The sequence below is a fragment of the Strigops habroptila genome, chromosome 13, assembly GCF_004027225.2.
Source record: "Strigops habroptila isolate Jane chromosome 13, bStrHab1.2.pri, whole genome shotgun sequence".
NCBI lineage: Eukaryota > Metazoa > Chordata > Aves > Psittaciformes > Psittacidae > Strigops > Strigops habroptila.
In genome coordinates this window covers 5,931,392-5,958,721 of record NC_044289.2, presented here as the reverse complement: position 1 = coordinate 5,958,721, position 27,330 = coordinate 5,931,392, and the positions used below count along the sequence as shown (strand labels likewise).

At 44.6% G+C, this 27,330-nt stretch overlaps 1 protein-coding gene and 1 long non-coding RNA gene across 2 annotated transcripts in view; both read left to right on the top strand.

Moving 5' to 3' along the window:
* Positions 1–10,348: 10,348 nt before the first annotated feature.
* The window catches only part of GNAS (GNAS complex locus), a 153,062-nt gene continuing 136,080 nt past the window's right edge, over positions 10,349–27,330 (top strand). Inside the window, exon 1 of the mRNA XM_030502781.1 lies at positions 10,349–10,861. Within this exon, the coding sequence (XP_030358641.1) occupies positions 10,615–10,861 (247 nt within the window). The 5' untranslated portion in view covers positions 10,349–10,614. The remainder of the gene's footprint in view (positions 10,862–27,330) is intronic.
* On the top strand, positions 12,868–14,890 carry LOC115615083. The gene is made up of 2 exons (XR_003993943.1): positions 12,868–13,634; positions 14,738–14,890. It is a non-coding gene; the product is annotated as an uncharacterized LOC115615083 (long non-coding RNA).

Sequence of the window (27,330 nt, the reverse complement as noted above, 5' to 3'; positions counted from 1 at the left end):
ACTTGTAAATATCATCACAGATTTCATTCTATCCAAAAGCCAAAACAAGCTAACTCATGAGGGTTATATATCCTATGGAAGGTAAGGGCTTTTTAAAAACAACTCAGCATTAGTATGAAACGGTCTGAGATACACCACTGGGACCTGAGTGCTATTTTAAAAGTCCAGCTCATCACACCCCAGCAGCACAGAGAGCATTGCTCTGCTCAGAAAACCCCATATCCAGCTTTCTGCATGGCATGCTAGTGAGCAGCTTTTCATTTTAGAGCAGAGAGCTCTTTATTCACCATCCCCTATTTGGCAAGTATAAAACCTGTGGCTGCATAAAAGCACAATGTATGACAGGGACAAGGCTCTGGCACTTCCACCTTGGTATAACATGAGGGAAAGCTGCCCGTGCGTCACCTCTAGCCAGGCATGCTGGACTCTCCCACTGTAATAGCACAAATTACTTTGTTTAATCTGTGGAAACAGATTAAAGGTTCTCAAGTGGTTTAAAGAAAAATGCTGCAGTGATTTACAGATTGATTTTTATGTTTATTATAGAGAAGTGGGAAATAGGGGACTGTAAGGAAGACACAAGCCCTGGGAACTTGGAGGTTGCAGAAGTTCTCAGCAAGGTGTCGTCTTTGTGCATCCTGCATATGTTCTAGCATCACTGAGATGTGGCAGTAAAATTTTAAACAAACTTCTCAAGAAATAGATGAAAATTTACTCTTAAAAAAGATTGGGGGGGGGGTTTTTTTGCCTTTTTTTTTTGGTGTGTGGGGTTTTTTTTTTTGTGGCTTTTTTGGGGATTTTTTTTTTTGTTTGTTTGTTTGTTTTTTGTCTGGCACAGGCCAACTCTGGAGAAAATGGAATGTTTTAAAAATCTTGGTTTTGTGCTTTCTAACCAGCTATATACAAGATGGCTGAATTCATAATGCAGATATAGGTTTGGCAAAAAAACCTCCTTGGTGTGGAATACTCGAAGTCTGGCTTGTGGCTCTGAAAGCAAGAGTCCTTTGGCAGTACTTGCTTTCACATCCAGGAGATTACAGATTTTTGTCTTTTTCCTCTTGTAACCTTTGTACCCATTGCTGATACAGCCTTTGGTGTCCTTTTTGCCAGATGAAACAGTTTCTTAACATGAAAAGACTTCATCGTCTTCACTGCTCTGTTCTCTTGTATTTTTTTCAGCAGCAATAACAAGGGGAATCATGAATACTTTGCACTTCCAGAAGGACTTTATAAATGAGAAGCTTGAGGTCTTTTTCCTTGACACCTCTGTTCTCTCACTTGGGGCCTTTCTATTCGGTCCACTGGATACTGCAGGTCTTCAGCTTGGCATAGAAGGATCCTCCAGAGTGAGGGGCAGCCATCCGTCTCAGCAAACACAAGTCTTGCTTGGGCATTCCAACCAGATGTGGTTCAGATCTATCCAGGTAAACAGTTAACCAGTTCTTGCTCTAGGGAAGTCATTGAGAACTTGGAAAATATAGCAATTAGCAATACAACAGCAAAATACATCTTGTGAAGAGGATGTGAAGGAAGATTGTATTTTTCTAAGGATGTTGTGGTTTTTTGCTGCACCAGAAGAAGAAAGGTTGTGAATTACTGATCGTTCCCCTTTTGTGCCCACAGCCTGCACACATCAAGCACTAGTTAGGACAGGAGAACCTGCAGACACTTGGATTGATTAGACACCAGATGTGAGAAAGCAAATGGTGAAATAACAGCCAAAAGGTGAAAAAGAAACAAACTGGTTTTGTTGTTTTGTTTTGTTTTGTTTTGTTTTTTTCTTTTTGTTTTTTTTTTTAACCTTCAATGAGGCCGGTGTTAATACACCGGTTGTTAATACTGGGGCCACATTAGCAATTTAGAAACGGCTTTAAAGCCATCTCAAAGGCAGTGAGTCTTGCCTTTGCTCTTGGTGGGCACGTTCAGGGCTGTGTTAATGCAGGACGAGATACCTGCAAGTCCGCTGCAGTGGTGACATCTAGAGGACTCCAGCTCTCTGCGGCGGCCACCACTCCGCACAGTTGGAAGGACAGCCTTTCCGCTGCCAGCTCAACCAATTTCACAGTGATGTAGCAGAGGAAAACATTAAAAAACTCTCCATGTGCACATGTAACTGTCTCCTGAGCAAACGCTGTGCTTTCCTCACTCTGCAGCCCCCACTGTAGTTTCATATTTCATTAACTAATGATGTAAACTATATTGCCGCAAGCGAAGAATAGAAGAGCAAAATCTGGTACTTCACTGCTGTGATTGATTGACTTATCAGAAGGCCTGTGTCTGGGGAAACTCTCTGACAATGCTCCCAGAGCTGGGCGAAGTGACGGTGTGTGATGCAGGGCAGATGCAGCTGTTGTGCTCTGGGGAGTATTTCCACTGCTCCCCTCCCAGTCACCGATGGTATCTTGCACTGGAACCACTGCACAGATAATCAGAATTATGGCTACAGCTACAGCTATGGTGAATTGAGGTCTCTGCTGCAGTCCTAGTGAGAGGCAAGAGCGTTCAGGCAATGTGACTATGTGAAGAGGTGTAAGTGGGAGCTTAAACTCCTCTGCAGGGCTGCTGCTTCCCATCTCTTTGAGGCATGTTGCTGCAGTACCTTCCTGAGAGCCCTGAGTTCACTCAGCCTCCTTGGTCCTGGCAGCTCCAACTCTTTACCTTGGCTCTTGAGAGTCCTGGCACAGAAGCGTTCAGCAGGGGCTTGCTGGCGGTGGATACACCAGCCTTCTCCACCTCCCCCGTCCTGTGCAGCCAGCAATGCTTTCATGTTCAGTGCTTTTTTTTACCAAGAAAGTAGATCCCTTGTTCCTCTGCCATGTTTTCCTTTAAAGCTGCATGAGAACAACAAAGTCTAGCAGGCAGAGTCAGCCTAGCCCAATGCTTCTATGGGAAATATTAAACTGCATCACTCAGAGAAATGATGAAATCTTTACTGGTAGAATTTAACAACCTACTTACACTGGAGCCAACCAGGAGAGATTTATAAAACTGTAAAGTAAGTTAATTCTGTTTTAAATTATTTCAAAACATGAACAGCACAAACCATCTTTAAAATTGAAGGTCAGATTTGACTTTTAAGAATTAGATTATACTTTGTAAGGTCAAAATGAAATGTTGTTGACCCAACCATTTAACAAATATTTGTGAGGAATAGCATAGAATCATAGAATAGTTTGGGTTGGAAGAGACCTTCAAAGGTCATCTAGTCCAACCCCCTGCAATGAGCAGGGACATCTTCAACTAGCAGGAAAAATGATTTCTGGAATTGTTTCCACTGAAAAAGGAACTGGTGGTAGTCTGCATGTCTCTCAATCTGCCCCTCCACTCCAATGTCCTAAAGTCCTCTTCTGTGTAACTTCCTCCCATGCTCACATTTGTGCTATTTGTTTGCTCTGTCTCTCACATCAGTGCCCAAATCAGCTGGGCACTGTGTCTGCAGAGTGTTTCTCAGAAAACCCTTTGGACTGACTGTACAGTCAGACTTGGGACTTGCCACGCTTTTGGCATTAGTCACTTAAAAAACAAGAGCTTCATGATTGCTTCATCACTAAACCTGACAGAGAAGTGTTACAGCACTGTTACCCACTTCAGTTAAGTTTGTGTTAATTGTCTGAATAAGAGCACTGACATATGAGTACAGTATTTGCAGGACAGACCTTTTAACCAAAGCAGGATGCTGGCTAAACTCCAGGACATCCAGTTGTTTTTCGCTTTTTACACTGAACATACAGTTCATACAGTTATATTACGAAAATTGTACATTCAAGTAAGACTTTTACTAGTTGAAGTGAAACTCTTTGCTCATTTACTTGGGTTTTTTTTTTTTTTCCAAAAGGCTCTGTGATCTTTTCAGACACTGATTCAGAAATGAGTGTTCATGTCCTACTGGTTTAGTCACATGGACTGAACAACATACTTGCAGCGCAGCACACAGCTTCTTCAAGTTGGCTTGAGCTTTCTCCTTCAGAAAGGCAGCTCGTGTTTTTCTGAGAGCCACAGAATTGGAAGGACAGTTGCTGGGAATTGCATGTTTCACAGGGAACACAGTACATAGCCAACTGTATAATAGGCCCTGAGCTTTTAAACTGACTTGACCCTGCCCACTGGACAGTGCCATCTATGAATTACTTATCACTCCTGGATGCAAGCCAGTGTTATTGCAGGATTGCTTGCCTGCTTTACTTCTGCCCTCGAGTGCTATCTCAGTCCATGAAACCAACAGGGTTTGTTTTTTCCTACCTCGGTTGATAAGAGCCAACAGATGTCAGTGTAGCCTGAATAACAAGAGGCCGTGTTGCTGCTCAGCGCTCTGCTTCTGCAGCAACATCCCTCGGTGGGAGTTTCACCATCAGACGACTGCAGCATGTCTGGGAGAGGGGGAGAATGGCGCCGGGAACAGTATCGGCGTGTTAGGGGAGGCTGGAGAGGCTCTCGCAGCTAAAAATACCCACCCAAGTGTTTTTAAAAACACATTTGAGGGTCCTAAAAACACCCAGACTTTTGTTGACAGAACAAGACTGCTCATTTATGCTGTGTATTATCCTTGAAAACCTGTTCTGTGTATGCAGGGAGAGTCCCATGACAACCCCAGCTTGCTGAAGGTGCCACAATGATCTCAACAACAAATGTGTCACTTTATCTGCTGGAGAGGGACAGAGGGGAAGCAGGAAGTATATGCAGGCTGTAGGAAAAGCAGTTAAGAAGTGGAAATAAGCTGCTTTATCAAAGTATTGATTTACTGTTGTCACAAGCGCAATCCCAGTGGCTTTCAAGCCCTACTCAGGACACGTCCTATGCAGCAGGTGAATGCTAGATATGTGTATAAAGTCCAGTAAAATCAGTGGAATTGGGCAGGTCATCTGGTTAAGTGATTTCTGAATGGAAGGAATTTGACAATATGCTTTTCTCTTTTTCGCTGTTTTTTCAGGTGACAGCTCTAGGACCCAAAAAGCCACTGTAGGGAACCTCACACAAGGGAAAACTGTGGAGGAAAACTGGGGCATGATGCTGAAAACCAAGATATTTGAGGGGAAATCAACCATAAAGATAGTCAAGGGGAAAGGTAGCAAGTTTTATTGTATTCAGCAGAGTGAAAAGTTTGTACTTTGGAGTTTGGATGGTGACACTGGTTGGTTCTGTGCCCAGTGAAGCCTACCTGTCAGGGAACAGTTAGTCTCCCCAGAGCACAGGCTATCATTACTGCTAAAAGACACCTACATATGAGTGCCTTCAGAAGTTTGGCAGGAGGAAGAGACCCAGGAGCAAACAGTCACATTTTATACTCACAATGTCAGTCTGAACCCATAATACAGTACTTGGATACAGATATCCAAGTCCCACTTCCACACCTGAATCCCCTTCTTGCCACAGCCAGTCTTTTGTCCCTCACAGCATTGCCAGGATCAGAGGGAAGATAAATGCTGGATGAGGTGATAAAAGATCTCATGGCAATTGCTTTGGGATAACTAACATCTGCATAAAACTAACGGGATGTTAATAAGTTGGACGCTTATCTATTCAGCTACACACAGTGAATCTTTGCTCCTGGAGTCCAGGACTTCACCCTGCGACTTAAAGGGAACCAAAGGTGGACTGGAAGGGTGTCAGTCAGAACTCACATTTAGACAAGGATGTGGTCTCCTCCCACAGCCATATCTGCACGCTCTGGTCTTCCCACATAAAGACTTTGCCCTCTTCATACATGGAATGGACTTGAATTTCATCTCCCTAGATGAAGATGGCTTTGCTCACACTATGTCCTCATGAGCCCAATGCTGTGCAATTACAGTAATACTGCATTTGTTGACCATGTCTTCAGAACACTTTCCCATGACTAGAAGCACTAATACCTTTCGTGATTTTATATCTGAGATGCAATTCAAATGCAGCTAATTCTACCCTTCGTGCCTTATCTGTGTGCCACGATGTTTATTTTACAGATGCACCGGCTTTTAAGTTAAGAGGTATGACAAGGCAACTGATGGTGGCTTTGTGGTTATAGGTACCAGGAACTCTTGGCTTTCACACTTTCTGAAAGAAGACAAGAAATTAGCAGTTTGGATCAATATGTAAACAAGGATTTAGAGCCAAGATTTATTCCATTCAATCCAAGATTGAAATTAGGTGCTTAATCACCCTTTTAAATCTAGATTTCAATGTGGTAAACAGAGGAATGACAACAAAATAAGTATTAACCTGAAGCAAAGGACCAAAAGCAGAGACTGGATAGAACCCGCTTCAGGTGAAATTAATGAAAAACACTTCCAGTCTGTAGTGGGTGTTCAATCATACAGACACTGAGCAAACTCCACAAATGTAGATTCCTCTCCTTGTGCCCTAAAAGCCTTGTTTGGCAACTGGATGGCGTGATTTATTTTTCAGGGGTGCTCAGCACCCTTTCTTGCTCCAGCCACACTGTGAACAGCAAACACAAGCCCATTTGAAAACCTAACGCCTTTACTTGAGATGCTTTTGGCAGAGGTGCCAGGCTACAGCCACCTACATCAGAAAAGCTGAGTGTGAACCCACATACTAGAGGGAGGAAGGGCTGCCTGCGGGAGGGCAGCACCAGCAGCTCCTGAGTGGGGCTGACGCACCAGCATTCTGCTACAGGAAGTGAACATTGCATGTATAGATCGCTTACAGTAACAGGGGTGGGAGCTGGAGTTCAATCAATTATTTTCCCTCCCTAGGTACAAATATATGCAAATTTTACTCATTTACATTGCTCTTGCTGACATATTTCCTGGTGTTGATCCAAGTTTTTTTGCTTATGTGTCCATGTATCTTCTCTTAACCCTGCACTCTCAGTTATTGCCTCTCTTTCTTTCTTCCTTGGTATTTTTTGCATTCCCAGATGGCACACTCTGCTTTTTAACCTCTCCACTTCTCTCCCCGATGTTGCAGATGGTAGAAACAACAAAATAAAGATATAGAAGGACCTTCAGCTCAGTCCTTGGGGAAGGACGACTCTATTCCCTTCCCTCCCTGATGGGAGTTAGTAAGAGGCAGAGTCTTAAGTCATCCCGACTCTGCTTAGTCGCCAGAGAGGTGGGAGCAGTAGAGATGTATGGAGGAGCAGCAAATTGTACAGTCATGACACTGCTGCAGCCTCAGTGCCTCAGGAAGACCTCTTATGTCCCTGATGTGAAGAACTCCTCCTGGGCTGGTACAGCTGTGCCTTGACCCAGCAGGAGCTGGGCTGTACAAAGCTCTCAGTTCAATACACATGGACATTTGCTTCTTGTAATGGCTATTGCTTAAGGAGCTTGAATGAAGCTGAACATGTTGCCACAAGCTGTGCAGTTTGACATGCAGAGTGGAGTAGATACATAGCCTGTGTCTGTGGGCATGACCAGTGCCCTTTAGAAACATATTCTTTTAACTGCATTATGTGAAACCTACTTAATCTGTACTTTTTAAGCCTGAATCTGTCCTGTAGCACAAATGCTCCAAGTGCAGATGAACAATATTCTTATAGGGCAGAAGATGGTTTGATCTTTGAGGCAATTTCCTCTGTTACCTTTGAAGCTGTGCGTGATTTCAAAAAGCTGTCAATCTGTTTCATACACTCTTTACCTAGATGAAATATGTGACCTTATCCTTGCTGCCACTTCTTGCCACCAACTAAAACTGGTGTAAGCTAGGAAGCTGATGAACTGTGCCATTGACATCGTTAACAAATGGAATTCAAGTAACTATATCTATACTTTAACAATAGGCAGGACTATACAGGATGTGAACTTTCGAATTTCCTGAAAGAAGTAATTCCTAAGTTTTATGAGTTATTCTAGAGGTTTACAATAATAGTACAAGAGGAAGCCTGTCTTCCAGTTTGAAATCCTACTTCATTTTCAGATTTCTTCTTCTGATCATACCTGGGAGAGGGTGCCCATCACAGTCAAGATAGGCTTGGTGTGCTTTGCAGAACTTGTCACCTGCACTGGAAAGGTTTTCAAAGTAACCAAACCAAGATGGACCAATCTTAAACTTGCCTTGCTGTAAGTTGCACCAGTAGGAAAACTGCTTGCCTACCCACAGAACCAGGGCAGCAGATTCATAGCATGAATGCTGCTTTCTACTTTCTCATTCTACCTTTCGGGTTTGTTTGGGTTTGTTTTCTTCCCAGCCCTCAAGAGTTCTCTTGCCTTCTGCAGGTGGCACATGGACAGATCCTTACAACATAGCAAGCTTCAGAGAACTGTCCTATCTGTAAGTATAACCTTCCTCTTGTTCCAGTGCCTCTCCAAAAAGCACAGGAAGAAAAAAACCTGCTATTAATAATCCTCTAGGCTGACCTTTACATTTCTTGGTGTATTACATTCTCAGGGGTGTGTTCATCAGCAGAATGAACTCTCAGTCCCAGAGGAAAAGGCATTACAGCAGTGGAGACAGAGTGAGTCATGTGGGCATCTTGAGCCTGATGTGAGGTGGATTAATTCCTGCAACAGGCAGCAACTGCTGCTGAAGCTCGGGCTCACAGTGATGTGTAAAGTGAACTTGTCTGCTGTGAAATGATTTAATTTGTACACTTATTAATTGCTGTAACAGCCAGGCAGCACGGTATCAATTAGATGCCTGGAGTGCTACATAGGCAACATGATAAACGTGAACAAGGAGATGTCCTCTCCCTTTGCTCAGGTGATGTCTTTCTCCAGGAAAAGACCCACTGACTTTCCACAGGATAACTTGCAGGAGGGAAGAGGTAAGTACCTGGCCATCACTTACCAGACCTGACTGAAAGCACGTGAAATAGAAACAAACTTGTTGAAATAACTAACATCCTTCCTATGAGGGACACACACATAGCTTGTCTCGTTACAGAATAGATGCAAGTCTTTCCAGGCATGTCCCCACTGTGAAGCATTTGCTCATGTCTGCCTGAGCCCAAACTCACAGACCATTTAAACACGTTTCCTGAACTCCATTCTGGCATCCCCACCTGCTGTCACTCAGTTCCTGGAACCACTCTGGGAAAAGAGTGCAAGCCAGTTTGCAGGGATGCCTGAGCTCCCTTCTGCAGGATGGGGCACGGGGTGACCCTCACCAAAATGTAGCTACCGCCTGTCAGGACCATGCTCTTTGTTGCTGCCTTCAAGTGGAGGCCAGACCAGGGGTGCTGCTCCTCCTCTGCTTCAGTACAAAGCCAAAGGGGTTGATATAAGGCTGGGTCCCAAGACTAGGAGTAACAAAAGGTACAAAAAAAGAGAGCTGGTTAGCTCCCCTGGTTAATAGTTACCTCAGTGGGCAGCTCTGTCATTCCTGCAGGGCAACTCCTACCCTGTCAAAGCTGCCCTGCCAAATCAGCAATAAAAACACTTGAACATTTCATGTAGGGTATGTGAACTGCTCAGCCTTTGGGTGGAATAAAAAGGGAAGAGAGAGTCACTGCAGCCCTCTTAACAGATCTATCCTGCTGACACAGACTTGTGAGAGATTTTGAAAGAGAAATTCCTATCAAGAAGACATCTAACTTGTGGGAAAGCACCGAAAGGAGAAACTGAGATTTCAGTGAGAACCACAGAGGCTATTTGCAGAAGACAGGCTACAGCACAGATAGCTGGTTGGAAAGCTCTAACTCCAGAGTGCAGGATGTGTGGCCATGCCCAAGAGAGCATTAGTCATATTCTGAGTGAATGTTCAGAGCTGGCCGGAGATAAGTATAAAATACAGTATGACAAAGTTGGCAGTACTGTGCATGGAGTGTGTGGCCAGAGGGGGGGATATGACCACAACCAGCATCAGCACCCCAGGCCAGGTACATCGATAGCAACTGAGGAGGTCAATTTGAAGCTTGTTGCAAGAAAGCAGATGTGGTGCCTCCAGAAGAGAGGGGAAGAGCAGGAGAGCAGGCACCATCATTAACTTCTCCACTGGATGTAGAAAATAACTGTAGAAAATAAGAAGACACTGACAAATACGTATGTGGCAGGAAGTGAAGAACAACTGGGGTGTGAAAATGGCGCATGTCTCGGTGTCACATCCTTATTTTCAGTGGGCTGAGATGTTGTGGTGGAGGAGCTCGGCCGTGTTCAACCTGGACATGAGCTTCCACCGTGGACCAGGGCTCTTCCCGCCCGCCACAACATCCCCACGACATCCCTGGGGCTGGATGTCACCTCAGCTCCTGACATGGACCCGTGGCTGGGGCGAGATCCTCACCGGGAACGGGGGGAAATACCAACCCAGCGATAGGGACGGAGCTTTGGGGCGCTGGAGATGGGTAGCACTGGCCAACGTCTCCCCGGGCTCCCGCGGGGCAGGACGCAGAGGGGGAGCCCGCAGAGCCCCCGCCCGCCCCGGGCTCAGCGAGGCACCGACACCGTCACCCCGCGGGGGCACGGGGGATGCGGCGGGGGCTGCGGCCGCTGTCCCCGCTCCCTCCGCCGGGAGGCTGCGGCGGGGGCCGCTTTCCAGAGAATACGGTAAACATGTCCGCGTCACGTGTGGCCGCCGGCCGCGGCGCGGGGACCGGCCGAGGGGAGGGGCGGGACGGGACACCGCAGCTCGGCAGAGCGGGGCCACTTGAAGAGGCCGCCGGGCGCCGCCGCCTCGCCCTGCCCGGCCCGGCGGAGAGCATGCCCGCGGCGCGGTAAGGCGGGCAGCTCCGGCACCATGGGGCTGTGCTACAGCCTGCGCTCCCGCCTGGCCGCCGCGCACCCCTCCGCGCCCTACGGCAGCCGCGGCGAGGCGGACATCCCCGCTTCCGCGGCGGATCACGGAGACCCGCAGGTGCGGCACCGGCTGCGGCAGGACCTGGTGGCCAAGGAGCGGGCGGACAAGAAGCGGAGCAAAAGCATCGACAAGACGCTGAAGGCGGAGAAGCGGGAGTACAAGCAGACACACCGGCTGCTGCTGCTGGGTGAGCGAGGGCGGGAGCGGGGCTGCCCGGCTCCGGTTCGGTTCGGCTCGGTTCGGTTCGGTTCGGTTCGGCTCGGCTCGGCCGGGTTCGGCTCGGCTCGGCCCTGCCCGGCTCGGCATGGCAGGTGCGGGGCCGCCCGGAAGCCGCTGTCAGCACCGGTGCCCCGCGCTCGCGGGGTGGGCGGTGGCCGCGGTGGGCCGGGGCGGGGCCGGGGCCGCGCTCACGTGGGCGGCAGCGCCTCGGCGCGCCCGGGCTGCGGCGGGGGGTCCCCGGCCCGGGGGGGGCTCGGCGGGACCCCGGGGCTCGGCCGTGCGTGCGGCAGCGGCAGGAGCCGGCAGCCGGGCTGAGGGAGGAGTGCCCGCGGCAGCCCTCCCCACCCACCGCGCTGAAGGTGCTTGCTCTCCCCGCACAAAGGTGCCGTGTCCGCTTTACCTCAGCTGGTGCTTGGCATAAAGCCACTCGCTAGGACCACAGGAGAGCTCGTTGAGCTGCTGCAGTTGCTCTGTAAGGAGGAAGCCCAGGTTTTCCTGTGAGCGTTAATTTGTTGTGCCCTTCCCCACCTCCCCAGGTATCCACTGGGGAAGTTTCAGCCTCTAAGGCTGAGGCTTGTTTAATCCATCACTGCCCTGCGCTCCCATGCGCTGCTGGCTGCGCATCTGCCCTGGGCTGTGAGCGCTCCCGGGTGGGAGATGCTCCTGCATGGATGCGCCTCTGGAAAGGCCTCTTTATCCGCTTGTGCGATATCTGAGCTCGTGTGGTGTGTAACCCCCACACAAACGGTCATAGAAAGTCATGCATTGGTCTCCAGGTAAGTCCAAGAGTTCTGGAAATGTTTCTCCTCACCCCAGCACAATGCAGGTGGAGCACAGGTTGTCCTGCACGGCTGGATTGCTAAACTCTGCACTTCTTGGAATAATAGAGAACGTTTTTGAATGTCTGCAAATAACTTAAGAGCATCCTACCCCTGGGGCGTGCGTGCTACCACACGTGATAAACCGTGAGATTTAACCTCGGAATGTGTTTGTAGCCTGTAATAGAGGAGCTGAGCTTTGAGGAGCTTTAGAAAACAATATTGGACATAGTTTTCAGAGAGTTGGTGGTAAAAGTTTTTGTTCTAGAAGCACAGCTTCTTTTGATGTGGTTGTAGCTGTCTGGATGTAAGTCTGCTCACAAAGGTGTACTTTCTTCTGAGAAGAGGGTTGAGCATCACTTGCGTAAAGACTAAAGCTTGTATGCTGGGTCTGTGTGGGTAAGAAACCACACCTCTATCCAACGTGGTTATGTGGCAGGTATTTTACCATTTGGGATTTTGTTGGGGTTTTTTTAACATATTTTTGAGATTTTGTCTTTTTTAGATATATTTCGAGTTTGTTGTGTAGTGAGCAAGTGCTTGAAGAAGGAGCTGTGAGAGTTGTTTTTAGTTTGTAGATTAAGGGAAAACAAAAAAGTAGGGCTAATTTTGATGTTAATCTGCAAGTCTTTAAGTCCCAAAGGATGTCTGATAGGCTTCTGTATTTGTGATGTTTCAGTTGCCTGTTTTATAATATTGCTTCTAACATGTTGTGCCACAGAACTGGTTTTTGCAGAAATGCCATTAAACATCAAGCGGGTTAAACAATGTATTTTAGTAGTTTAAAATTCTCTGTGGTGAAGCCAACAGAGCATTCTTTGTCAAAGTACTGGTTTATAAATCTGATGGATGTGAGTCAGTGTTATGCTGGCAGTGGTTTATTATATTTCAGCCTGGACTTGAATAGCAGGAAGTCACTTTTTGGCCCTCTTGTAAATCTTGGGATGCCTGAAGAGACCCATTTCCCTGCTGCTTGCACAGGGACTGTCAGTTTTCCAGTTAGCTTCCTTCCCTTGCTGCTTCTCTCCTGCATCCCACTCTCACTGTTACTTGGTGAATTTTCAGTTTCTAAACTGGAATAAGAAGTTTGGGGTATATTTGGTTATACTTTATGTAGATCTGCAGATGTTGCTGCCACAGCTGAGTGTCCCTGTGCTGAGCCTTTGCTGGGATGCTCATGGATTGCACACACAAACAGTGCAGGAGAGTTACATTGAATGAGAAGGGCAGGAGCATCTAGATGGGATTTGAAGCTGCAACTGAGTCTTCTCAGAAACGGAGTTTGGGTGAGGGGAAAAGAAAGACTGAACAAATGCAGAGGCAGAGATGTCTCCTCACTCAGGGTTGAAGGCTCAATGACAAAACTGCAATAGCTACTTGTGGTTTCTTACTTGTGCTACCAACTTTTTAGGCTCATGTGCTCCTGCAGGAGTATACTGCTGTTGTAGACAGCAGAGGACACCACAGGTGGCTGCTCTTTCTTTGAGTGTAACAGAATTTGAATTAAAAATGTACTTATGTTTCAGGTCTGATCTGTCCCCAAAACGGAACTGTTTTTAACATCTGGCTGCATTAGCTAATGTGCTTCCATGGGCTGCAACCCTGGTGTGTTTCTCCCTATCGCATACTTGGCTGTACAGAATACAGGGAATGCACAGTCACAGGTTTCTGTTTTGATGTTGTAGTGTGTGTGTAACATACCTTACAGCAGTATGTTACTAGCCTGTTACTCAGAGTATTTATTACTCAGATTAGTGTTCTTTAGCACAACAGATACTTATGTTCCTGTGTTGCAGTTCCTTTTTTGAAAGGAGAAGTTCCTCACTTTATTGGAGCATTTGGGGATGTGCAGTGCATGGGTGTAACTACTCAGTGGATTTCTGTATGTCCCGTAACTTGATTTCATCACCACAGATATATAAGGTAAATTCTTAATTCCTGAAACTTCTCTTGATTTCAGTAGCACAAAGATATTACATCTGGTCTGGTTTTAAAGCAATTATCTGACTTGGTACATACAGTAGAGTAGTTTTTTGCTTTGTTTTTATGCAAGGCAAATACACCATTGGGTGTAATCTTATTGGGTTTTGTTTAGTGTACTGTACGAGTCATAACTTCAAGATTACAACTGTTAATGTTGGCAACGTGGTGCAAGTTCAGGGTTACTGCTGGGTATTGGAGCGTGATTTTGCTGTGCAGGGGAGTTGGTTTTTATTTGAGAACAATCCTACCTTTAAAATTGAAAGCTTATGGGAGAAATGATTTTAAACTTTGCCATAAAACAGTTCCATGCATGTTCTTTCTTACTGGTGATAGTAATGTGGGTCTTCCTCTATCTTTTTTTAAGACTTTAATGTATAATTCAATATAAAATGTGTTTTTTATCTTACAACAAACATATGAAAACAAGAATTGTAGCCCTGCCTGAGGGTTTCCATGCTTTTGATAAGTTACTATATTCCAACAAAACCCCACTCTGTCCAAAACTGTTGCTCAGCTCTCCTGGTGAATGTGTGTTGGTTTCCTCCTCTTCTGTGATCTGGTTTGCTGTAAGAGAGTGAACTTGGGCTGGTCTGCTTTCAATGCTTTGCCAATCTTTGTGTACTTAGGTTTTTTCATTCTCTCAGGCTCACCCATATAAAAAATACTTGTATTTTATTGAAAAGGAAATGTGGATATCGATATACCAATATAGATACATGCACTTATCTTAGGTATTTATATTAAACTACAATGTATCAAATGGTGGCCATTCTGAATCTTACCTACATCAGTGCTTAAATAAAAATGTTTCTAACAGAAATATTTATATTGGTAGAAATACGAATATAGGGCATGCAAATTTGAAGTTTTTATAGAGAGAATATATTATACAGGAAGAAAAACATACTTTAAAACGCTAGGAAATATCAGCGTGAAGACTAACCACAGTCACCCTCTCTGTGTGTATGCTGCATGGTAAGCCCCTCCATACCATATAATTAAAGACTGTCTTGTATGGTTTACATTGTATTTTTTTTCCACAGGGCTGGTACTTCATTCAGGGCACAAGACGGATGTTGTGCAGTGAATGAGCAGCTATTCAATATTCTTATCCTCCTCATACAATGTGTCACCCTGTGCCCTATTTATGACACACCATCCATACCCTGTACTGAATAAAGAACTGTTGAACTCCTCATGGGCTTTTCTGTAGTACTGATCACTGCAGGGACTGAATGGTTCATAAATGTCAGCGCACGGCACTACAGTGAAATGAGGTGGTATCATTCTCCTTCTTTAGTGGATGCCAGAAAGAGAAATGCCACCAAAGACTAAAGCTAAAATTGTTGGAAGCTACCACTGATTTTAAATGCCTGGTCTTTGCCTAATGCTAAATTTTCTTTGTAGTACTCAACTTTTTTTTCTTTTTTCCTAGTAACACTTCATGTGTTTAGAGCATGGACCTCATGCTTGTGAATGCTCAGCACTTTTGCAATGTGAGTTTTAGACGCTTGGAAGTGCATCCCAGGGAGCAAATGGGTGCCCGCTATGGAAACTGCTGCTACTCGGTTGGCCACAGCAGCTCTGTATCAGGATGAAGCTGGTCTGGTTCTCATGGCAGCATTTAATGGCACATCCCACAAGATACTCTTTCTCTTGTTGTGATTCCCTACCTTGCTTACTTACAGTGTAGTGTTATCCTGACACTCTTGGGGATCAGGCAGGTGAGGAGGGGAAGAGACTCAGTTATGATGATAGGCACGTGTTCAACCAGTTGATGAAATTCTGTGTTGACAATAGTTTCATTCGCTTACAACTGATTTATTTCTTGCTCCCCATGTATTGTGAGCTAGAAGAGGGGGCATACACCCTGCAGAAAAGTGTATGATCCTTATTAGGAGATTGTGTAAAAGATGTGCAGAACAGAGTAAAAATGTAGAAGGAACCTTTAGCTTGGTGCTTCCTGATTCTTGAGAACAAGATATTTGACACTAAACATTTTATACCAAGTTGGTATTTAATTTCCCCTTTAAGAAGAGCAAGAATGATAAAACCAAAAACTTCCGATTCTGTCCTAGGGGATGCTTGTGATGTGAGTATCTTGTTCAGTGGAGCAGCCCTCTTACAACCTGCCCCCCACACGCTGCGATAGCAGCTTGCAGGGCAGCAGTACACCATTGTTCTCCAAATGGCCTGTCATTAGTGGTGAAGGAATTACAATATTTTCCAATAGGGTTCCCAGTAATTACCAGATACTACAAGAACACTTGGATATGGGAATCGCTGTGGTTTCCATCTGCCCAGTACTTTCCAGTGCAGACTTGATGATCCTGCTGTAGGCACTAGGAGGTGGTAGCTAATTATGGGTCTTCCTTTACGATGAAGAGTTTCTGCAAGATGAGTCCTACTCAGTTCCTACTACTGTATACAAAATGCACTCTATGGTGTAAAGTGCTGGTAAACAGAGATCTTCTGTTCACCCTGAACAAAAATACCTGGAAAGCTTTGCAAACTTGAACAAAGCTTTACCCAGTATGCTAGCAGTGCTGGCTCCAGGACCTCTGATGGGATTTGGTCAACATTTACTGAACCTTAGAGCAATGCAATGTCTTCAGCATTTGCACATCTATGCTTTAGGTCACTTAGAAAAGTGGCTTTTCTCCTGCTCTCATTTTACAATTTCATAGGAAGAAGACAGGCAAGCTACTCGGCATTCCCTGGTTTTTCTTTGTTTGTTTGTTTGGTGTTTGTTGGGTGTTGGGTTTTTTGATGTTTCCCTCCTCCCCACCCCCCCCCCCCATTAACCTTTGTTCTGTATATGGCTTCCTTGGGAAGGAGGGATGAGAAATTTCTCTTCTGAGTTTGTAGAATGTCATCCCACCTTGACTCCACGTATACACTGCGCCATCATGGTCAGGTGTGTCATTATCCTGCAGAAAACTTCCATGCAAAGCTAGAGGGGCTTATGTGCACCTTAGCCCGTTAGTCTGCCAATGGCACTGCTGAAACTGATGTCAAGTGTTACTGCTACAAGCATTTGTACTAGTTGGTGATTTGTTCATGTTCTTCTTTGGCATCTCCTGTAGCCTCAGGAGACTTTTCTAGAAATCACTGAATATTTTTCTTTTGCGAGGGATGGGCTTAGGGCCTTTGAGTGTTCCTCATAAATAACTACTCATTTTTTCAACATATTGTTCAGCAGGGTAGGACCTTGTAGAAGGAGAGAGATACTCTGGCTACAGCATTTGAATCTAAAGGGTGGGCTTCATGGTATTTGCATGTGCTGATCCTCATTGCTCTATGTCTTGGTGAGCTTCTTACATGGAAATGTGGGCCACCTTTGCACAAAATTTTGGTGCCTTTCCAGTGCTGCCTGCCCTTGAACAGCCTCATGCAGACAATACCTTGGCTTCTAGAGTCCACTTAGGCACAGGCGTATAGCAAGATGCTGGAAGGTGCGTTAGCCAGCAATCCTAGCTTGATCAAAGCCTGTAGTATCAGAAAGAAAGGGATTAATAGTCATCCCAACAGAAACGTTGATAGTTTATTTATGACCCTTCTGTGTGCTATGGATACTCACACATCTCCATAAGCTGTGTCCATGTTCATTGAGGAAAAACATTGAAGAGTGTAGTTAGTTCTAATTACATGCTGTTCTTCCCTGGCTGCCTTAAATTTGGGAGTGTACTTACAAATATGCATGATTTCTTTGAATTTCCTTCTAATTGCTCTAATTTAAAAACAGCAAGAAAAAAGCCTGGCAATTCCCTGAAGTGAGGACAACTCATGTACTTGTCATAAACCACAGTTACCAGGCATATAAATCAATTATGATTTAGATATTCGGACCTGAAGCATATGTCTCAAGAAGAGAAGTTGAACTCCATGACTTAGTCTTATTGTTCCCCAGTCAAAAAAGCATGTGGGGAACAAGCCATGTATGCTTTATAAATAGCTCAGATGAAGTTTTCTTTACTTCATCTAACATGTTCCCCCTGCAAAGGAAATCCGCAGTATCTGTGTCTGAGCAGCATTTTATTAGATTTACATGCCACTAAAAGGAAAAGAAAGCTGATGAATATTCTCTACATTGAGGAACGTGGGGAGGCAGAGGGTGTTAAACAGATGTCAGAAAGTTGCTATCTGTTTTGCCAAGCAGAGGAAGTGGATGCTGAGGAGGACGAGTGAGTTCCTAACAAGGAATAAGATGCAGTTTTACGATCTACAGTATTGCTCTCTTTAGCCACTTCTCCTGTCTCTGCTGCAGTATGTTGGAAGAGGAGGGGAAGGCTGAAGTTCCTGGGAAAACCCAGTTAAATTCTGATTCTGAATTGGAGGAAGATTTGTGGGGAAGGGGCCCTCTCACTGAAGGACTATTCCTTCTCTTTTTCCTCATCCTGAGCACAATTAAATCTTCTGGCAGGTAGGGATTTGCATATAGAAATAGACAACACACTAACCAAAAACCCTGGAGCCTCCCATCCCCTGGCATGTCCCACAAGGCTGAGCTTGGCACTAGGCTGTCGATGTATTCAGCACTATTTTCAGAAACCAAATCCACATGGTTCTACCCCAGCGCAGCTTCACACAGGTTGGTTTGTGCATAGCAAAGCTACTGCAACTTCATGACTTTGACCTCAAAGAAGTATGTCAGGTTCAGTGGGAAAATGAAGGGAGGGCCCAACCCCTCGCCCATCCCGTGTGTCCTGTGCAGGGATGGCATGGGATTTATTACAGTGCTGGTGGGAAGGAGCTGTAGGAGCTGCTCCTGAAAGTGTCCCCTGCAGCTTCCCAGCTTCCCCTGTGAACTGAGAGTGATTTATGTGTAAGGTGGACTGCTGCCAGTGGGAATGGAAAAGTGGTTTTGTGTGGATTTTCGTGGAAGAGGCTTTCATTTTAAAGCACAATTTCAAACATGAGATCATTCATTTGATTTTGGAATTTGATGATAATCTCAGCCAAGTGCTGATACTGACTGCTGAAGAGCAGGTTGTGTTGCAGAGGAGCTCGTGAGGCATATGCTGCTCCCTTGGGCCATTCAGCACAGGTTAGGGGATAGTTGGGGTATCCAGAAACATGAACCTGAACTATAAATTCTTTCTGTCATGTTGCAGAGATTGTAGATTTCCCTGATATACCAGAACAATTTGGACCATGGTCTTGCTGCTGATGAAGGTAGGTTGTGTGTCAGCACTTGTAGGAACCAAAGGCTGGTGGAAAGGATTTTTCAGGCTCCAGCTTTATAGTTTGTAAGAAAGTTGTAAAGCTTTTCATTGTGGACTACTTGGCATATGCTAGTCCACATATGGACTATGTGGAGAGCCCAGCTCTGTTTTCTCATCTTTGCAATCTCAGAACTGCATTTTTACTGTTACTTTAAGTATCCTTTCTCTTTTCATCAAGGCAAAAATAGCAGAGTATCCCAGTAGTTAGGTTGTCTTTTTCATTCCTGTTGAGACTGAAGGGACTCCACCTCCATCTCTCTTTGCATGATGAAGTGAACCGTAAGGCAGAGCAACAATTAGGCTTATACCTGTTGGTTGAATGAAGAGTAGCTGTAGGTTTAATTTCAGTATATGGATGAGTGCCATAACTGATGCCTGTGCTACATCTGTTCACTTCGGTACCATTCAGAGAGCACAGCTGCCATCTCTGAGGAAGACACGCTTAGTGTTACTCTGTGAGCTTCTCATATTGTCTTGCACTGTATGAGAGCAGTTTAAGGCATCAAAGCAAGGTGACTGCTTTAGTCCCTTCTGGCTTTAATTTTGCTTATGGTAGTTTGACTGGGTCTCCAAAACCTGTGCAATCCCATTGCCTGGGGATTTTGTGGGAGTGGGGCTTTACAAGGGGAGGGAACGGAGACACTGAGGAGAAGAGCATGCTATTGTGAGCTGGAAATCTGCACTCAGACTTTTGTTTTTTTATAAATACCAGTTAAAGGTGTCTGCTTGGAAGAAAGATACTGCATGAAATACCCTCTTGATGGTTTCCCTGCCTTATCTCCCCAATTTGGTAGACATATTTTTTCTCTGCTGATTAAAAACACACAATAAATACCTTTTAGACTGTAAAAGCGGAAAGATATTTTCTCTGCTAAGCCTTATTCCTTAACACTACCTGTGGTTTCATTTATCTCCGCTTCTGTGAAGTTTAATCTTGTCTGTAGCATTTTGTGGTTTTAGGCGGTGAGTGATGCAGGACTGGATTTGCAGGTATTTCAGAAGAATATGTTGGTTTTATTATTTTAAAAGCACTTCAAATATTCGCAAGGAAAACACTCCTCCTGGTGTGTTTTTCCCCAAAACAAAAATCAACATGAAGTTTGAGTGGATAGTCCTTAAACACGCGTATATCCTTGTATCCAAAAGTGCCATGTGCGCTGCTATTGGAAAGTCAGAAGCAATTTGCAGAGGCCTGTTTGATTAGCAAATAGATGAAATGGGTGAAATTTCATTCCTGGCCTTTGGATCAAACCAGCAGTTTCAGTCTTGCAGGCTCCGCAGCAGCCCCAGCAGTTTCAATGGGATTATTCACACGAGCAAGGGCAGTGTGAGCCATGGGAACAGTGAGTCACCTGTGTGCTGCCATCCCATCGGCCAGGGACAGCACTCCATCCCCCAGCAAGGCCTGTGACACACCATGAAATCCGGCATAATCCACTTCAGTGCGGAACCAACCAACTGAGCCTGAGTGTCAGGCCCAAACTGGAGTTTTACTCCCATTTTTAGTACAAAGGAGTTTAAGAAAGTGTTACTTGAAACTTTCTCTGCCATCAAATTATTCAGTATTAGAAGGTTTGATAATCTATTGCTTCTAGTAGAGGTCTAAGCAAAAACTAAATACAACAAAGATATTTTTTACCATTCAGGCTTATTTTGGGAGGAGGATGAGGAAAGGCCTGATAAGTTATGTACTTGACCACATGTAGTTAAAAATATTATTTGGAATATAAGCTGCCTTGTCTGAAGACCAGCTTTATGCACGAAGTCAAAAAGCACAAAAAGCAGTTCTCCTCCTGGCCTCTATAAGTATACCTTAATGCTGCTGAATCCTGGAAATTATGCAGGGCATGCTTTTTAAATGTTGATTTTGACTTCTTGCCTGGGACCAAGTGTAAAGTCTTTCCAAGGAAATACTTAGAAGACTTGCAGTGAAACCCAAGAGCTGCTGCCAAGCCTTAGTTTTCAGAAAGGGAGTAGAGGGGCAATCCAGACTGTTAAAAACTTCCAGTTGTTCGTAATTAAATCCACTTCCTCTGTGCACAATAAACATATACTTAGAAAAAGATCATCTTACATAATACTTATGTGGTTTACTGCTGCTCTTCAGCTGCTAAAAATCAAGCAGTAGGTCTGCTATTTTAGCCTGGAAAGGTTACTGGAAGCTGAGAAGCCAGGACTGATGCAGCTGTGCCACCGCAGTGGCACGTATCCACATATCCAGTGGTGATACAAGCCAGGGAATCCTTTTCTTATTGTGAACCATCTTTCCCACCCCTAACTAGTTGAAGTTTGTTTTGGATTGACAGGGATGGGAATGAAGAGGTGATAAAAATATCCCATCCAAATGTCTCTCCTCGCCAGCAGCAGCACCATTCATGGCTTACGTGGAAGCTATGGGATTGCTTGAACTTCTCATCATGCTACTTGCTTCTTTGAGGGCTGGCAGCAGACTGAACCACTAGATCCTCACTGCTCTCCCCACCCTGAGGTTGGTCTGCCATGGTTCATTCAAGATCATTTCAAGTCTACTGCTGTCGTTCTTCTGGAGGATGGGATGTGTGGGGTGGAAACACCAGCAGCTCTTGCTGATAGCTGCTCCTCTTCCCAGCTGGCATTCAGAAGATGCTTCTGGTGCTGAAGCAAGTGATAGGTCTGTCAGAAAGCCCAGCACAGATAACACCTTGCTGAGGAAGAAAGAGACCGAAGCTTAAGTGGGATTTTGTACCCCCTTGTGCAGAGAAGGGGTGCCACCAGGTTGAGGAATGTGACAGATTCACGATGCCCCTGCTTATGTCCTGGAGAAGGGAGTCAATCCAGGCTCCACAGCAGTCCATCTCTTGTCTTCTGTCAGTACTGCAGTCACCTCCAGTTTTGTTGTTATTGTTGCTTAATGCCAAAGATCAAATTCTGTTTGTGTATATACACGTTTGTTATGGCCACAGAAGTGCCATCACAGCTTTTGCTGTAGGCACCCTGGTTTTGCCAGGCAAAGTGCCCCAAAGATCTCTGGTGTTCAGTTAATGAAGTTGCTTATAAACCCATATAGTTTCCCTTTGTTCTCTATATGCTGTTTGCTACAGGCACAGACACGTAGCCCTAACTGGGAGCTTCGATGAGAGCAGAAGATTGCTCCCACCAATGATGGACAAAAGCTTCCGGAGTTCTGTGCAGTGCATGTGGCTGTCCTGCCTTAGACCTCTTGCAGGTAGCAGCGCTAGCTGGGGAGGGGACAGCCTGAGCATGAGTTTATCCATGAGGTAAATTTCATATTTACCCTTGGCAAGGGAGGGAATTTTTTTCTAGGATGGTGTGAAGAAATCGTCAGTTGTTCCCAGGCAGGTTGCAGGAGCCTTTGGGTGCTGTGAAAGAATAGATGCAAGGCATGGACAGAGCAGAGAGAAGCAGCTGAGAGGTATTATCTAATAAGTGGCATAGAAAAACTATGAAGCTGTGCAGAGCAGATTTGTTAGGATTTGAGATGAAAATCCCTGTTACTTGCTGGGATTATCCCCCAACATATGGCAGGGAATGTAACGGAGATGTAGTATTAGCTGCTAATGATCTGGACACTTCGTGAAAACAGATGTTTGTAGTCCTGTAAAACTGCGTGCTGTTTAATTTGGCTGAAATCTGGATTACTCAACAACAGGCTTGGCATGGTATTCGAGTGCTTAGTATCTTCAGTTCCCACTGATCTCACCCAGTACAGATCACCTCTTTCTTAGGAATACTGATGGAGTAATTTTATGTGAAATTGGAATTAAGAATTTGGGAAATAACAATCAGTGCAGTGACAGCAGACAGCGCTAGCTGAGAGCCAGAGAGGTGACGTGGAGAGATGGGGTCTTCTCTTTGGGCACCCCGGTATGTCTCTGTTGCATCATGACACTACATTACTTTGCTACTATTGCTTGAGGGTGGGCAGTATTCATTTGTAGAGGATGACTTGTTGATAGATTATGGCTAACGATGCTGCAGTTGAGGAGAAATTTGCTCATGGGTTTAGGTGTGAATGGCCGGGTTTTTGGAGGCAGAAGGTATCATTAGATATGCATGTTTGTTTCTTAGCTGATGCCTGGCTGATACATGTGCATATGTGACAGCATATTGTCACGTGCTGCTTTGGCTGTGGAGGAATGCAGGAGATTTGAGCAAGCCATATCTGAATGGAGGACTTTATCCTTATGCCTACTTTAATACCAAACTATAATTGAGTTTTTTCTGTATGCAACATTAGAAAATTCAACACCATTCCATCCAGAAGAGTTTCTGTCAGTTTTTACCAAGTCTTTGTTAAAGGCTATTTAGTTGGTCCTTATTAGAACCTTTAAGCATTGTCAGATTGAGCATCCCCACCCATAAGCCATGGATGCTGAACTCCATGTCCCCATTCACAGGTTATGGGCTGGATGAATGAAGTGAGCAGAGTATTGTACTAGAGAGGTGAGAAGAGGGAAGCTGTGTCTGCTCTCGCCACCCATGACAGCTCCTGCTTCCCCTGAGTTCTCCTCCCTGTGGCTGTCAGCTGGGGTGGTCACCAGCTTGCTCTTCTATTGTGTGCTCAGTGTGAAATTAGAAACACGGGGCTTGAGTTGTCTGTGGTCTACAGTTTGTAGTCCTGTAAGAAGGGTGATCTCCCCTGAGCTGCTGCTGACCTCAGTAGATGTTGTCCATGACTAGTTGGTCTCTGTATTGTCTACTCCATCTTCTTGTCCCCTTGGCTTGCCTGCTGCACTGTTCCCTAGCATGCTTTCCGCAGCTGCAGTATGTCAGATCTGCTTTCAGAAAAATACCTTAGCATTTTTGAACCCTTACCACTGACAAGGTGCTTTCTGAAAACTTGTCTCACTTTTATTTCAACAAATGCCCCATCAGAACCTCTTTTTCTGCAGCTGCTGCTTCTCTGGACTCCCGGTTCATTTCACAGCAGCTTTGTTCAGAGCCTGCTCCCTTCCCTCCTGCTGTCATGAGAACAAAACTGGCACGTAGTGGATTTCTTGACACTGCTGGGTATTTTGTTGTCCTTTCTATCATTGTCTTACCCAACTCAGCTAAAGGGGAGAAGTACCTAATTTCCTTTCCGATGCATTAAACTACAGTTCAGTTCCTCTGCATCTCACTCAGTTGTTCCCTAATCGTGGAGATTGCCAAATTCATTGGTACCTCTCTTGCTTCCATGACATTTTCTTGGTAACTGTGTTTTCTGCCACATGTGCCCAAGGCTGACCAAGACTTCACACTGCTGCACGGGCAAACACTTAATGCAAACCCCTTTGTTAACGTTTCCCATCAGGTAGTTTTGGTATGCCCTTACTCACCCCGACTTTGAGCTGTTGTTCATAAATACCTGATTTATCCTCTCTGTTGTTTAAGGCACTGAAGTTTCTAACTTAGGGGTGTAGTTTCCACTAGGTTCTCTTTGGAGTTTCTGCATTTATTTAAGCTTTACTTCAGCAATCTGCTCTGATAATGCTCGTGCTATGCTTATATTTCTTTATGTTCAAAATAATGCTTCCTAAGGTCTCTTAATTTACTTACCTCAATTCACGTTATCGGAAGACATCCTCCTGGTGTTGGAAGCCTTTATTGTTGATAGGGGGAAGAAGTTAGTTAGCTGTCGGTTCAGTTCTACCCTTTCCTTCATGTTAAACTTTCTTTTGGACTTAATCTTTTAGAGTAAAAGGAAGACCTTAACCTCAGCTTTTCTTTGTAAGTTAGATTCTTTTGACCTGGCGTCATCTTTGTTACAAAGCTTCACACGCTGCAGTACAATAATATTTTTCTTGTGGTGCAATGAACAGCGCTGCAGACACTGTTCCAGATGGGGTCATTTTTTCTCTAAATTAGCAACTGTCTTAATAGATATTTTCTGTGGCTTCCAAACTGTGTGGTATTGCTTGAACAAAAATGTAATTCCACTGAGAGATTTCAAGCCCAATTTCTGCTGGGCTTCCAGAAAAACTTACTTGCACAGCCAAAACAAGTTTGCTAGCATACTGTGCTTGCATTTCTTCGGTATCAGATGGAAAATATGAATATTTTCTGGTATCTTTTTCTCAGAACAGAATTTTCACTCAAGCTTACGTATTAATGTAAGGGTTAAACTATGGCAGATGTGTCTTGAAACAACTGAAATATTTCTTTGCATCAAGAGTGGAAAGCCCAATTCTCTGACACAGTGATGCTACACTCATAAAGCTTCACGCCAGACTCAGGTTTAGTTTTTTTTAGTTTTAAAATAATAATTTGAGAATGCAGTTTTAATTCAGACAATTTGCTTCCATGTCCAGCAGAGTCTTTTATTCACTTGAAACCTCCTTGGGGGTGTGAAGAGGACTCTTTTGTACAAACCAGCCATGCTGTGGATGGGCAAGTGAACTCCTTTGTGGTGGCTGCTTCAGCAAGACGTGAGTGGACTCTCAGGGGCGTTTGCTTCAGCATTCCTTTGTCACAGACAAATGTGGGAAATGCAGTAAATCATGAAAAAATCCGCCAGGATATATACTACCCTTAGGATCACAGGCACCTTCTTAAAAAATTTAAAGCCTTATGGACAAAAAAAAAAACCAAAATCAAGAAGCCTCAAGAACATAGTTTCTGAGAACAGTTGGGGAAGTGATCAAGGCACCAGACTTCGACCCCCTGCAAAAACAGGGAAGTTGGTAGATGGAATATGAGAGAGAGCCAAACACAAAAGTTGAGAACAAGAAACGCTGTGGGTTTTTGTTTGGTTTTGTTTCTAAAAAAATAACACCTAAAGACCTTCGACAAAGACAAGTTGTATAGTTCCATGTAATCCTAAACCCTAACTTTTTTTGTGAGTTGCAACAGCCCTAGCTTGGTAAGTGTCTTTCGTTGGGGAATTAGGACCCTGGAAAACGCTGGAGGACACCCATCTGGGTTTGTTCAGGATGGTAGGCATTCAGTAACCTGACATGCATACGGCCTGTGGGCTTTTTTCACCATGTTTAACACCAAGGAAAGCTGCCCATTAAAGAACCTGGAGGGTGTGGGAACCCCGCACAGGGTAAGGATGCAGTTCGCAGTAAGGATGGTTTTGCCTGACTGGTAAGAATAATAATATCAGACTGGTATACAGGAAAAGCCATGAATGTTGGTGATTGCAGGAGAAGGGAGAATTGGTCTTGTGGCACTGGCAGTCAGTACAGTACCTAGATGTAGCTACTTTGTGGTTTGGTTTTGTTGGCTTGTTTTGTTGGAGTTTTTATTTGAACTCTGGGGATTAAAAAAATCTTTATGAGTAATAATAAACAAGCTTTATTAATTATAACAACTTTATACAAATGAGTGATTTTTTGTTATAGTGAATTGCTATTTGCTAATCCACGTGATGGTAAAACTTTATTTTGGCAGCTAGAAAGCTCTTATTTAGTTTTCAAAATACTAGTTTCTAAATAGTTGGATTTAATTTATAACAAATTCTAAGATTTATTTTTTTTTAATGGCTACTCACTTATTATCATTGGCATGGTTGATAGCTAACTGTTAAACTTAAATCTGTGTTTTTTCTAAGTCTTTCAAGATTGCAGGATCTGTCTACCGCTTTTGAGATGGAGTGTTCAGTTCAGTCTCTGGTGCCTGTAGCATTGTGTCCTGGCACAGATGTCCTGAGCCATCAGTACACTCAGGCATTCCCCTCTGCTAGGCAGGATTTTTTTTAATGCCAAAACTAGAAGGACCATTCAAATTTTTTACAGTTTCATCAAGTGAAAGGCCCTGAACCAACTTCAAGCCTTGCCCCACAGCATCGCAACATCTGTGCTTTCAAGCATGGGCAGCTATCACTCGGTTTCTGAGAATAGCCTGATACTGGGTAGCGTGCTCCAGCTTGAGAGAAATGACAGCAAAAGGCACTGGGCAAGACCTTGTTCTGAGCAAGAATAGCTCTTTGTGTTTGTGCACTTGCAGTCGAACACGTTTTGTGTTGGAGCACGGAAATGGCTCATCTTTTCACGCTGGAGGTCTGTGAGATGCTGTTGGAGCTATTGTGTTTCAGGAGAGAAAGTGGGATTTTTGTGTAGCTGAAGTGCTAAAGCTGTGCCTGTGGGGTAGAAGGATTCCCTGCCAGTTCCCCATGGGAACAGAGCTGGAAAAGCACAGATTTCTTACATCTGTGGGGCAGTTTGGTTCAGTTGAGCTCTCCTGTGAAGAGGTCACAAGAAGAGTGCGTGTCTTGGTCTTCAGGAATTTGTCCATGTTACAAATCTTATTAGATTAGATTTCTATTTACTTTTTAGCTTTATCCTCCACCTGCATCCCACTGTGCCTAAAGTAAATCCTGCTTCTGTCACTTGGGAAGCAGTAGTTTTCCAGCACTTGATAAAATTCCCTTCAGAAAGAGATCATGTCACATCTGACCCAGATGCTAATGGAAAACAATGTGTCTCAGC